The 14,033-nt window shown below is 36.0% G+C and overlaps 1 protein-coding gene across 6 annotated transcripts in view; it reads right to left on the reverse strand.

The window, feature by feature from the left end:
- The window catches only part of MAP2K4 (mitogen-activated protein kinase kinase 4), a 78,411-nt gene that overhangs the window by 8,108 nt on the left and 56,270 nt on the right, over positions 1-14,033 (reverse strand). For 3 of the 6 annotated variants that reach the window (XM_083354410.1, XM_083354409.1, XM_083354414.1), the window contains 4 exons: positions 13,335-13,483; positions 10,168-10,213; positions 9,584-9,684; positions 223-289 (listed from right to left, as the gene is read on the reverse strand). In XM_083354410.1, the coding sequence (XP_083210536.1) occupies positions 223-289; positions 9,584-9,684; positions 10,168-10,213; positions 13,335-13,483 (363 nt within the window). Of the gene's footprint in view, positions 1-222; positions 290-7,492; positions 9,685-10,167; positions 10,214-13,334; positions 13,484-14,033 lie in introns of those variants that run through there. The other 3 variants (XM_083354412.1, XM_083354411.1, XM_083354413.1) reach the window with 2 other exon arrangements.

The raw sequence follows: 14,033 nt of genomic DNA on the forward strand, positions 1-14,033 counted from the left end.
GTCAGACTACCACTATTTAGCTAGTGGGCACAGAGAGAAATGTGCTGCAATCCTTGGAATTTTGCAGCTCTGATGCCCAGTGACTGTTTCAGTGAGCAAATTTAGTTCACTGGAATTCTAACATCAGCACCAAACAGCCATGAAAGGAGCAATCCCACTTTTTTATTTTTTTTTTAAAGTCTAACATTCACCTCAAATGCCTCCCCAATGCTGGACACATACCCAAAGTTGCTGCTCTAGCACCTCTGTCAATCCAATAGACTTGGAATGATGGCCGTAAGAGTATCTACTGAGTGTGTAAAAAAAGGAGGAGCCATGTTAACTTTTTTGAGCACATCTCGCAAACACCTCTGGATGAGTCCATCTTTGCTTTGCCTCTTCCCCATCTAGAGTACAAGTGGAATGAAGGTGCTAATATCCATCTTCTATTTTGGGATAGTGGTACAAAAGTAAGTGCAAGTTCCAACGCCAGTTCCTTCTTTTCCCTATGACACAGCAACATTTTTAATTCCTAGAGTTACAAACGATAGGAGTACATGTATATGTAGAGAGAAGATACGCATCTTTCAGTAAAATTGTGGTGAAGATTTTTGATGTTTAGTAAGAATATCCAGGACATTTGGGAAGTATTTTAGCAGCAGAAACAAGTGTCAATATACCAAGTAAACCAAGTGAACATTCCTAACCACCGAGATATTTGTTTACATATCTCATACATTCTTTCTTTACCAGAGGTAGCAAAATAGGAAAATACCATGTAAACCGATTGCAGAATTTAAAGCAGTATTAAATAAGGTTGTGCACTGAAAGCTGTCAATTTGTATTAGCAATGTAGACATTAGAAGACAGATGAACCAGGACATTTTCCATACAAACTCAATTTTAAGCACCATGGCTTATGAGTAAGCTATTTAAACTCAGAAAATGAAATGTGTATGTTGGACAATGACACATTAGTCTGTGAATGCAATTTGATACAATAAATCTGTACGCAGCATCACTCAGCTATCCCTCACATGTGTCAATAGAGCAAAACCTAGAAAATAGTAAAAAAAAAGCTAGGACAATTCTGGCTAATTAGATTGAACTGCAGACTTAGCTTTAAATTTCCAGGGCCAAAATTGAACAAAAATACCGGCAAACTAAAAGCAGTGTTCTTTGCACTAATGCAAAATTTCAAGAAATTTCAATAAAGCAGATGCATTTTATTTAAGCATTAGCATAAGCAACATTTTAAAGCAAGCAATACTTTGTATTGATAGGAAAACAAAAGCAAAAGCAAAACTTTCTATACTTATTTTCATTAAAAAAAATCCTTTTTTCCTACTTCCAAGGAAAATAGCCCTTCTCATCCACTACTCCAAGTATATTTGGAGCTACATGAAAACAAGAGGTAGTTTTTAGGGTAGTTTGTAGGGTAAAATCACTTTAGCATCAACACACTTGGCTGTCTTCTATCCCAATCCACTGAAATTCAATTTAAACTATTTAATTCAGTTTTCCTTCAAGCTGTCACATGCTTTATTTCCTGAAACAATATACATTCTGACTAATATCTTTCTTCTGTTTTTTTACATGTGTCATTCATTGTAGCAAGTTGAAGGTATCCTTTTCCTATTTAGTTTTTACTAATATTAGACTATGTGTGGAACGATTATGCATAAGAAACAAAACATAAGACAAGGACATTCAACCTTGTCCAATAATTGCATTATATTGCTAAGAATAACGGAAGTAATGAATCAAAACTCCAGATAGAACTTTATGTCAGTCACTATCCATCTTGATGTAAAAATCATTTTGTTTCAAATCAAGTAATCAGTTGACCAGTAACGCCACGAGACAGGCTTAAAAGTCTCAAGAATACCTCAAAAATCTTGATTGTCTTAAACCCAGATAAAAGCTAGGTTAAGTCCTACTCAAGCAGCACAATCCCATGCTTTTCTCTTTAGATATATGAAATTGTAGGAACAAGGGTGTTTCTATCATCCTTTATTTGGTCACAGAGCAGAGGAGTTTTATACTATTTTTTCAAAAGCAATTAGATACCAGTCAAGTGAACCGATAATGATCAGTGGAGTCTTTGGAAAAAAATAGGTGCAATAGGCAGCTCTATGTGCTTCAACAATGCAAAAGACTTGCTCATTTCTCGTCTTGAGTGAAAATGTTTGTCACAGCACTCTTCTTGCTATGTGGATCCTCTGGTGGGAAAAACTAACAAGATTTTCACAGAACGAGGTACATGCACTGCATAGAATTAATTATTCATATTGAGTGAATAACACAGAGTGATATCCAAATGCAACCAGAGTTGACCATCTCTCTTCTTCCTGGCTCATTTTTAAAGTCTTTAAATAGCGGACAATAGTGTTTAAGCCACAAGACATTGGCCATTGGCATAGTGCTTCATACTTCAAAGAGCTAACTTTGCAAATAAAGTAAATAAAGCCTATTCCCCACCAATCAACCTTCTGATCTGTTCCTGAACAGTAAGTTTCCTGTATTTCAAGCAATAGGTGATATTTGAGGAGAAATACATTTATTAAGAAACCCAATCCAACCCTTACTAGGTCTTTAGTTGGTCTTTCTTACTAGATTTCAGTAAGTGCTCTTCTGCTGTAAGATCTATGCAGATCGTTTTACCGATTTTCCATAATTGAGCAGAATAGTATAGGATAGCATTTTTGGGACAAATGGGGTGGTGGTGTCCTCTTGAGTGTGCTTCCACTACTAATAGTTATGTAGATGAGATATGGTACATACATGTGTAAAAATGTACTTAAAACACTGTTTTAATCTTGGTGCTATTAGGTATGTTAATAGTTTTCTTTAAATATATATATAAACTTCTTAAAGAATCAGCAGCACTAATTATTTGATAGTACAAAATTGCATAGTGATAGATTTGTCAAGGAAAATCAAAAGCATCAGGGGAATAGATGTTTAAAATAAATATATTTGTATATTTATTAAATAACTGTAAAACAATTCAAAGCTGTTCCATGCTTAAAATCTAATGGAATGCTAAACTATAATTCAATGTTACAAATTCATTCAAGGTGTCCATGAAAAATGCTGTGCTCAGAAACTACCCATGTCGATGACAATTATAAAGCTTTGGTTTGATTTGTATGGGTTTCCAAAGGCTTCCTCCAATGGGATCATCAAATGGAATGAAGAGAATTCATTTCCACTTCAGTATGTAAACATTATTACATTTAACCTAAAGAGGAGCTCAGAATGAACATTGGGTAACTGCTAAAGAAACAGATATCTAAGAACTAGATTCCTATTTAGCTTTGTGTTTTGACAAATTACTTAAGCCACCACTCCTGGTATGCAAATTATAAGAAGCCAGGATTAAAACTATGATTTCTGGTTTACTCCTCCTGTTAGATTTACAAGAGGAAGAGGAGGAAATATTTTCTATATTTTATTGTGATGAGCTGCAAAACCCCATATTTTAGAAGTGTGTGCGAACCCACATATGAAAAGGATTGGTTCACTAGGCATCTTGCAATACTGGTCATCTATTACTACTTTGGTTTTTCTTATAAATCTAGAACACAGAATCCAGAAGATTCTGTGGAGGGGGTGGTAAACAAAAAAAATCTATTTATATTTGTCATTACTATTTCTTTAAGTTTTGTAAAAGTGAGGATTGGAACCTAAAACTCATTGTTTACCAAATGAGTGTACTTACTATCAGATTTGTTTGGAAATCATACCTGTGTTTATCATCAGCATATAAAGGACTGTGTGCCATCAATATCTTCATGACGAAGATCAGCAGAACTCTGTCTATAGACCTCACTGTCTGTAAAACTATGGCCTTGTTAAGATGACTAACTTCAGTGGCTGAAATAGGAAAAAAGTTAACAGTTGCTGCATGTTAAAAATGTTAACTGTAAAAATCACTATTTAACGCATGGGTTTTTGATTGTACAAATGTTCACAGTGCACTAGTAGCCAGAATATTCTTTCACATGCTTATTTTTCTTTAGTTTTTAATGTTAATATGCAAAGAAGTTTGAAGCCATTCCAATGAGACATTTTAAATAGCACTTGAATCCAGAAGTTTTAGGTGCTACACTGTTGTGCGGTACAGAACTTTAAAGCCAGCTTTATCCTTATTTAAAAGGATGCTGTTAAACTACCAAAAATAAAAAATAAAAAACAAAAATCACACTGTAAATAAATACACTGCTTACCTCTGTGACCAGCACTGCTGTACTTATTAAAAGAATCCTGTGATGTCACACTGAGCTTGTGTTTTAATGTTATTTTGTCATGTCAAGTCTTAATAGTACGTGCTGTTCTATTTCCATACAATATTACTTTAATTTCTTCTGTATCCTATCCAAATGACTCAGAATGGATTTTTATGTTCACCTTGAAGGAAGACAACTATGTTTACTGCTGGTAAAAAGACTGGACTGAAAAAAAAAACTCATCTGACTCCACTACTATTTTCTCAGTGAATCTAAGAAAAAGTATACATTTAAGGAGAAGTTGTTCAGGAAAAAAAGAAACATTTTTGTGATCAGATCTCTTAGTATAGTCCTAACTGGCAAGCCAGTCACACCAGTTTCTATTCTCTGAATGCTAAAGGAAAATTAGAAATGTGGTTAACTCCTTTACAATTTTTCTTTTTATTTTTTCCCTCTTTCCCTGCCCTTCTCCCCATTCCTTATATAATAAACCTAGGCTTGGATAAATGAATTAGAATGATTTCAGTGTTGTTGGAATCAATTAACAAAATGAAACCCAAATCAGATATTGACAGATGGAACAGTAGTGATAAGTGGGCTGCACTACCACAGACAAATGGGATTTTGATATTAAAGAATCACACACATAAATAATAAAATGAGTAAATGGACTTTTCTCACAATGGTGGGATGTAACTAGTGCTGACATAGGACCAGTAGTTGTTCTAATATGATTATAAATTATATGGAATTGGGTGTGAAATAGCCAGATTGGCTGATAACATTAGTCAAAACAGTAAAAACCTTGGGTTATAAACAAAAAATAAGCAACTGCAAAGAGTTCCACATTAGGGGAGTGGGCTTCTAAACAGCAGATATCATTCAATGTGGGCAAGTGTGAAGTTATGCATGCTGATGCCAAAAATCCCAACTATGTAAACAAATTAACAGGACCAGAGTGAGCAGTGACAATGAATATGTCAACATAGTGACATCATGAAGGGCATCCAACCAGTAAACGCTCAGCTCCATCTAGTTGTCCCGACTCTACCCTGAATTAGCAACAGAAATAGCACTTTGACTTATCTATCGCTCCACAGTCTTCTACATCCCTACCTAAGCTGTTTACAGTCAGCCTGTTGCCCCCAACAATCTGGCTCCTCATTTTACTGACCTCAGAAGGATGGAAAGCTGAGTCACCTTGAGCTGCTTAGAATCAAACAGTTGGCAATCAGCAGACTTAGCCTGCAATGCTACGTTCTAACCACTGAGTCACTAGGCTCTGAGAATTAAGGGATTACAAGGTCATAAGGGACGCGGTGGCTCAGTGGGTTAGGACGCTGAACTTGTCGATCGGAAGGTCGGCAGTTTGGCGGGTCGAATCCCGAGTGCCGCGTAACAGAGTGAGCGCCTGTTACTCGTCCCAGCTTCTGCCAACCTAGCAGTTCGAAAGCACGTAAAAAATGCAAGTAGAAAAATAGGGACCACTACGGTGGGAAGGTAACAGCGTTCCGTGCGCCTTTGGCGTCTAGTCATGCCGGCCACATGACCACGGAGATGTCCTCGGACAAGCGCTGGCTCTTCGGCTTTGAAACGGAGATGAGCACCGGCCCCTAGAGTCGGAAACGACTAGCACGCATGTGCGGGGGAACCTTTACCTTTACCTTAAGGTCATAAAAGAAAATTTTAGCGTGCATCTGCTGTACAAAACCCCTAACATGTTAGGGATAATAAAACTGGTATTCAAAATAGGGATGCTAGTATCATAATGCCCTTATGTAGATTAAGTGGTGTGACCACATATGAAATATTGTGTGCAGTTCTATAAGTAGTCCTTGCTTAGCCACTGGTAGCTTAACAACTATTTAAAGATACACAATGGCCTGCAAAAAACAAAGACTCATCGTCAAAATTACAATTTTTGCATTTTTTACAAGATCATGTTTTGAGTACTTAGCAACCAGCTCACATTTACAACTGGTTGCAGTGTCCTGGAGTCACATGACTGATTTGTGACATTTTTTGCCGGTTTCTGGCAAAAAAAAGTATTTGCAAGAATGGATGCAATTAATAACTACATGGTTCATTTAACTATCATGGTGACTCACTTTATGACCACTGTAAAAATGGTTGTGAAATTGAGCCATAGCACATGGTGATCGGCTTAACAGCCCCAAAGACTTATGGCAGAAATTCCAAGCTCAGTTGTCATCATTATGTGAGAACTACCCGCAGTTGCCATGCCTCAGAGACACTGTGGAGAAAAGAAGTTTCAGAAATGGGCAACTCAAGGGCTGGAACACTTTCCTATGAAGGACAATTGTGACGTGAGGCTTTTTAGATTAGAAAGGAGGTAAATGGGAAGATGCAGGATTGAGGTACACAAAAAAATATGTATGGTATGACAAGATACAAGGGGACTAGAAGCCATTTCCCCTTCTCAAAAGTACTAGAACGAGAGATCACCCAATGAAATTGAATCCTGGAAGAGTCAGGAAATATGGGGAAAGGAAGTTTTTTTTTTTAACACAATGCAAGATTCAACCTTGGGATTCACTACAATGCTGACTACCAGCTTAACTGGCTTCAAAAGAGGTTTGGACCAATTCAAGAAAATCATGGGGATCAATGGTGATTAGCCTCAATGGCATTTCAATTGCCTTTGAAGACCACCAACAGGAAGACCAGTGAGCTTTCTTGGACAGTTGGTTGGCCACCATGAGAAAAGACTGCTGATGGGCCAGGAGTCACACCCAGGAGTGCACAGCTTATGCTCTTATGATGCCACTGCCGAAACAGTGAAGTTTGGGGATACATTAAAAATATGCATAAGAAATGACTAGACCACTCAAGCAATATTCCAGGTCCCAGTTCCAATAGTAGTTAAGTAGGTAATGCATCAGCAGACGTGGTTCATGAGGCAAGGACAAATACCTGTTTAACATATATCAATGATCAAATAGAGCTTATGGTTTTTGTTTAAGATGGGAAAAGAATCACCTTAGTTCCACCATCTATTTTAATTCTTTTCTTTTCAATGAATAGGGGAAACTGGCCACAGAAAGGTGGCATTTATTGATTTCCCCATTGCATACCTGACCTTATAATAAAAATTAACAAGGTCTACGTTGCATCCTTGATTTATTACAACTGACCTGCAGGCGAAAAAAAAATAGAACTATTACATTAAACACTTTGATTCCATGTAGAATATCTTAAATAGAACAGGAAGTCAATTCAGGAAAAGATAAAATAGTTGGAAGCTCTTAAAAGCCATCATATTGTGAAACTCCATTTTACTTACAGACGATTAGGCAATATCCCTGCACATCAACTTATCAATAAACTTTTATACACTTTTTGCTATAGTACAAGGAAAAAAAATAACCAGAGCTCACAATGTACAGTTCTTACACTATTTTCACAGCTTCTGAACACTATACATCTTTATAAACATACACTGTAATATAAATGCTGCACCCTTAATAGTATATTATAACAATCTATGATTAATATGCTAGGACTTCCATCGCACTGAGCCTGTGTTGGAAGCTACCTCCATTTTCTGATCAACTGCATGGAAATATTCTGCTTATATAAACAAATAACAGAATTGGGAAATGGGGCTCTATAACAATTATTCATTTTTTTTTTATTTTTTTGCAAAGACAAGGAAGAGCCAACAGGAAATTGTTATGTAAGGCTGGGAGGCTCTGTACTTTTTTTTTGCTCGAAAGGACTAAAAAGAACAATTATTGCATTATTAAAAGTCCAAATTCCATTCAAACATCTCATTTTTTATTACATATATTCTTGCAGGGACAAAGGTTCTTGTTTTGACTGATTGTTTTATCTCTTGAAAGTTTATTAACCAGTTGGTAAACTAGAAATAAAACAGTTCACTGGCTACAGAAATACAATTTTGTTTCTGCTGTGTCTTTAAAAGGTCACTTCCTTTCCGTTGTCACTTAGAAATTAGTATTTCATCAAATATAGCTGAAAAAATTAATACCAGTTTAATTTTATATGGCTTTTTTATATTGACAATATTAAAATTCCTTGTTCTGTCACTCTGTCCTTTGAAGAATTTAACACATTAATCCCCTTATATTAGCAATATTGATTATGTGCCATCAGGTTGGTGATGGCTCAGCAATTTTCTCCATAATATATATCAATAAGCCATCATAAAAACTGAATTCCATTTTCAGAATAATTCAGCGGAAATCGAATTCATCATTCAAAGTACATCAAACTAATTAGCACCATTTTGCTATGATTTTGGAAGTACAAGTATCTAATTGAAAGAGAGGGAGGAAGCTTATCTGCTTTGATACTGGATATCAGACATGAAGCAGAGATCCAAATCACACCAGGAGTTCGTTAATAATGTAATTCACAACGGCAGGCCATCCAGTGTCCTTTCCAAATGTGAAAGTTAGCCAGCTAATCACCAGGTTAGAGTTAGAAATCAGGGGTCACAAGCCAGTTAAATTCCACTGAATAGTTTAATAATTCCTCAGTTCAGAATTTTATGTCATTGGTTAACAGTTTGTAGGATACTAGTTCTGTTGAAGACTGGTTTCCTCGGAAAGTGAAAGAACACATTATTCCTCCTCTCTTGTAAGTTGAATTGTTAGCTCTTTCAACGCACTGAATGTTTTTGGTAAAGAAATAATCCATTTTACATGATCACTCTTTCCTCCCCCAACATTATGACGTTCTGCTGAGCTACACTGTTTTAAAAATATACACTGTGGCTGAAAAGCAACAGAATTTCAACTCAATCTATTGCACTTTGTGAAGAAAAATATATTTATATATATATTTATATATTTATATATTATCCCCCGTTTGCCTTTGCTAGCTCCAGAAGGTAAAAGTAGCTCCATTTGGCTGCACAAGTTACTGTCTCCCAGGCAGTATTTTTTACGTTTCGAATCAGACAGATCAACAACTAACTTCCTTTCCTTTAAATTATTTGTAGCAGTTGGAAGAGTTTGAAAATAAAACCCCTCCAGTAGCTGCTGAGAAGTTTCTGAGTTTAGAACTTAACTTTAGGTGCTATCCAATCATGGCCAACAAATAAAATGTTACTTATTTCCACATTTTTATGTATATGTCCACAAAAAGAGCAAAACAAAGTCTCTCTTTGACTTGACACTAACACTGTGAGAGCGGATATTACATGGATGCACTTTGTAAGTGACAATTATATATAGACAGAATGGAGGAGAAACACCAACATTATTGCACATGGTGTCTGGGCGAGCATTAAAACACTGCAATATGGGGTGAAGATTCTGTACATCTTGCTTTCTCTCAGCACTTGCACTACAGTTTTGATATAGCAGCAGTATCAATCAACATACATTGGTGAGCTGGGAGTTGTTGGCATTTGATCCAGGATTTTACAAACATAGCATGCAACATCCACTGTTCGTTCCTCATACATTAGAATGAAGGGATGTTTCTGGAAGAAAAGAGGAACAAAACAGTCTCACTGTCGGTAAACATGATCACAAAAGGTATCTATAGGACATAAAAGTATTCAGTGTTTCTATGTATCTTAAATTCTATGAGCTTTTGCCATGATTTCTAAAAATTTCTTATTAGGAAAAAAAACAATCCTCAGTGGTTTAAAATAACCATAAAACGTTCAGAATAAGAATCTGTAAAACAGACATGATTTGACTGCAGCTCTTCAAATGAAGTCTACAAATTATTTACAATAAATTGTTGTGCAAGTCTATTATCCAAGCGCAGAATTTCAATTTTATTATCCAAACCTAGGGGAAAAGATGATTTGTAAAGCAACCATCACTTAATTTTATATAAGTGCAATGAAGGTGATATTCTACAGCATGAAAAGTACCCGTTTCTATTACAGAGCTTCAATCATTCTTCATGACAGGGTTCATCTAAACCTTCAGTTTGCTGATAGGTTCTTACTCACCAGAAGCTCCTTATACTTTGGCCTTTTGGATTCATCCTTTGTAAGGCTAAAAAAGATTAATAAAAAGAGTACACATGAAAGTGATTGAAGAAAACAGCAAAAATTAAAGGAATGATCAGAAACAGGTAATTCTAATGTTTTTTTTGACACATATTCATTTTTCTGTTTAGTATAACCTATAGAGTAGACTATTACTTGTTTTCAAATTCCATCCTCATGAATGCCTTAAGTCTGTAGCACTCATATATCTGTGCTTCCTTTTTTCTTCCTTCCAAGCCTGTTCTAACCCCTTAGAAACAGTTTTTTAAAAAAGGCATCTATTATATTAGCTTATCCTGTCAAAATACCAATAATCAATAATTAACTGTTGATCAATAATCAGACAGAACAAAGCTGGAAAACAGGAAAAAATAACAGCTTCTTTTTAAGAGGAAACCTTGGACTTTCCCAATGCTACAAAATAAATAATATCACTTTGTTAAAGTTATTCTATACATCAGCTCCTGTAGCCCATTAAGAGTAGCTGTATTGTGAAAACATTTACATGAAAACCAGCAGGAAGATCCATTCTATCCAGATTGGAACAGTTTAAAGAGTTTAGTTTAACAAGCCAAGCTTCAGTTTAGTTTAATAAAGTACTGAAAAACTGTCTTTATATGAGCTGTTCCTTCATGGCAGCAGAAGAAATTATAACTGACTTCAGCTTTCTGTAACACACAAAGTGATAAAGGATTGCCAATGGATTTCAACCAATGTGAACTTGTGATTGACAAATGATTGTGATTAACTTATTCATTCAACTGCAAGACTTACAGGCCACTCCAATCCACCAACTCTGAGCAGTGGATAGCTCTCCAATATTGGAAATTATAACCATACAACTATGTCCCACATTCCTATGGAACTGCAAACCCTGAATAAATACAGTAGCAGCAATAATAAAAAGGCCTTAAACCGCATCCCAAGAGGAAATCACAACTGTTCTCTCAGCTCGATGGAACAATCAGATTTTTGTCAATTTTCTAAAAGCCAGGAGGGTCAGTTGTGTATTTGCGGAGTACAGTTCCAAGGGAGGCGTTTGCAACTGAAAAGACGTGTATGTGGCCCCTGATGGTGACAATCTCCTATCAAGCAGACACATGGTGAGCCCACCCTACCGAATCCTATCGCATCCTGGGAGATGGTGGTCCCACGAACCCAGAAAAGGTTTAATGACAACCAGCACCTTGAATTTCACTTGGAAGCAAAGTAAGCAATCCAGTGCAGTTCTTGGAGTAGAGGTAGGATTGGTAACAGAATGAGAAAATGTTAAGGGAAGAATTTTAGAAAAGATTATTTAGTTCTAAGAAAGCATAAGAAATTCGAAACAGCCCTGCCTTGATTTTGTTTATTGTGAGACAGAGTAAAAAGAAACTGCTACAAAAGCTAAAATAGCATCCATATTCTGTCTGGTTTATTTGATAGCCATTAAATAAGGCTCCAGTCTGGACATAAAGACAACCTATAGTTTAACTGCAGCTTCCTAGATTTTGCTCTCTGTGTGCAATGGAATTGTGAAATGGGTTTCAAAAAACAGTTTAAATATTGCTTATTAAGCCACAAGCTGATGGTCAAAATGTGTTTCATAAAGTGTTTGAAACATTAACAAGAAAACAGACTGACCAAGTTTCCAAACAAACTGTAAAATCTATTTCTGTACTATTGTTAAGAAACTGACATGGATATTTCCATGAAATCATCAGGAGTTCAGCATGTCTCAAAGGAAATTTTATTAGTTTACTACTAAAGTTACAGTACACAGAAAGTTCATTAATCTTAAAAATATCTTTCTTCTGCTTTCCTTTTTACATAATTTAAAGTTCAAAAGCAACTTCTTTGTTATTTTACATGTCTGAACTCCTGTTTGGTTTGCAATTATTTTACTGGTAGATTGGATAATATTTCCCATCTGGCATACTAATTTCAACAAGACTCAGAAACCATTTTATCTCCAGTATATTGTAGCAAATGCATTGCAAAGCTGCAAATACAGCCAGTGGAAGAAGTCTATCAATTCTTGTCACTAGATACTATAGCAAGGGTAGGGAGTACAATGCCATCCAAATATTTTGATTAACCCTTATCAATCTTAGTGAGCAGAGTTACTGATTTGAAACAGGGAAAAACTCTGGATGCTACCCAATTGCCTATGCCTTCAGAATGATGATGTGAATGCAATCAGCACTATTCTACTCCAAGTGCTAGACACTTGTGGGTCCACGCCCAAATGAGCAGCCTTACTTGTTAGAAAAGTTTAGGCCCAGTTATAGGGTCATAGCATGCTCTGGATAGAAAATGACTATCTCCATTCACTCCTGTTAAGCATATTGTCTCAATCAGAACCTTAGGTATGGCGCACCAAGTCATACTTAAAATGAAAATACCTACTCAGTCATAACACCCCAGATGCAGAATTCAATTCTGTGGTTCAATTAGCATAGATCACTCTGTTTACTCAGGACTTATAAATAAGTTATAATAATTTGAGCTTTTTAATTTTAAACTATATTTTTTGGTCATGCTGTGAATTTCCTTCTTGCATTTTGTGTGTGTGTGTGTGTGTGTGTGTGTGTGTGTGTGTGTGTGTTTACAGGTTTCGTTCCCTTTGCATTTTAAAAATTCTGTATCTTTTTTTAAATTAGCTTTGCAGAAAAGCTATTTTGCAAGGTTACACAGAAATGTCACAGTAAATAAAAACAAGTATTAATTTAAAATCTGAAATTTAACTGTCTGAAGTGGTTGGAACACATTACTAAGAAAGGCTTATTAAATAAGTTATAGTTGACTAGTTCTCATTATCATGCTTTCAGTGTAAGGCATCAACCACGTTATGCAAAAAACACACTGGTTGGATTTACTTTTGAAAAACAAACATATTTAACCTTAGCATGTTATACAAATTTATTTACATAGATATTATAGACATATACCCTAAACCAGTGGTTCCCATCCTTTTCTTCACCACGGACCCCCTTTAAATACCTTTTGTAGCCACGGACCATGGCCACAAGTTAAGTCCCCAAGACTTAATTCAAGATTGACATTTCTTCAAACCTTCACAGACCCACTGTGAGAATAACTGCCCTAAAACATTCATCCAGAATAAGATCAGAATGAGACATACTCACCACAAGTTGACAAAGTTGATAAAACTTTGGGAGAACTCCCGTTCCTCTGAGTTGCTCAACTGTGGTGGATCTCCTTTGACCACTTGGGTCAGCTGATCAAATACACTATTCCACTTAGGATAAGGAAAACGCCCTGTGGCTAACTCATACTGCAGCAAAGAGACAGCACAAAACACACAGGCTGAATTATTCCAACAAAGTTCACAGAAACAGTTACTGCTGCTATTATTTATCCTTCCTTCTGAAGGAGATGGGGGAGGGATATAATGTAATGCAACAGTTCTATAACCATCATAAAACACAAATCAAAGCATTCTAACTGAGACAGTAAGTGAACTGAAGATCTAACACTCCTAAATAAAAATCCAGGCAATTATATCCACTATGCATGAAGAAACATATTTTAAGCATTGTGTTAAGCCTAGTCAATAAATTCAATAATTCACTATAAATAAGGCTCTACCTTAGATCAGCTGAAAGCAGCAACAGCTGCAATATTAGTAAAACTACAGATTATCACAAAGTATGGTAAGCCAGTACAAGGGAAATGAACTTTTCATAGTTTACATCCTAAGTTAATGAGGACATGATATACAAGTAGTAATCCCTTCAGTTATGCCTGGGAGTTCATACTTGGCCATTCCCATTAAAATGTGCGCATTCTGTATAAACCGTAGCTTTGTCACAATCTTCTAGGAT

The sequence above is a fragment of the Vipera ursinii genome, assembly GCF_947247035.1.
Source record: "Vipera ursinii genome assembly, chromosome: 2".
Taxonomy (NCBI): Eukaryota; Metazoa; Chordata; class Lepidosauria; order Squamata; family Viperidae; genus Vipera; species Vipera ursinii.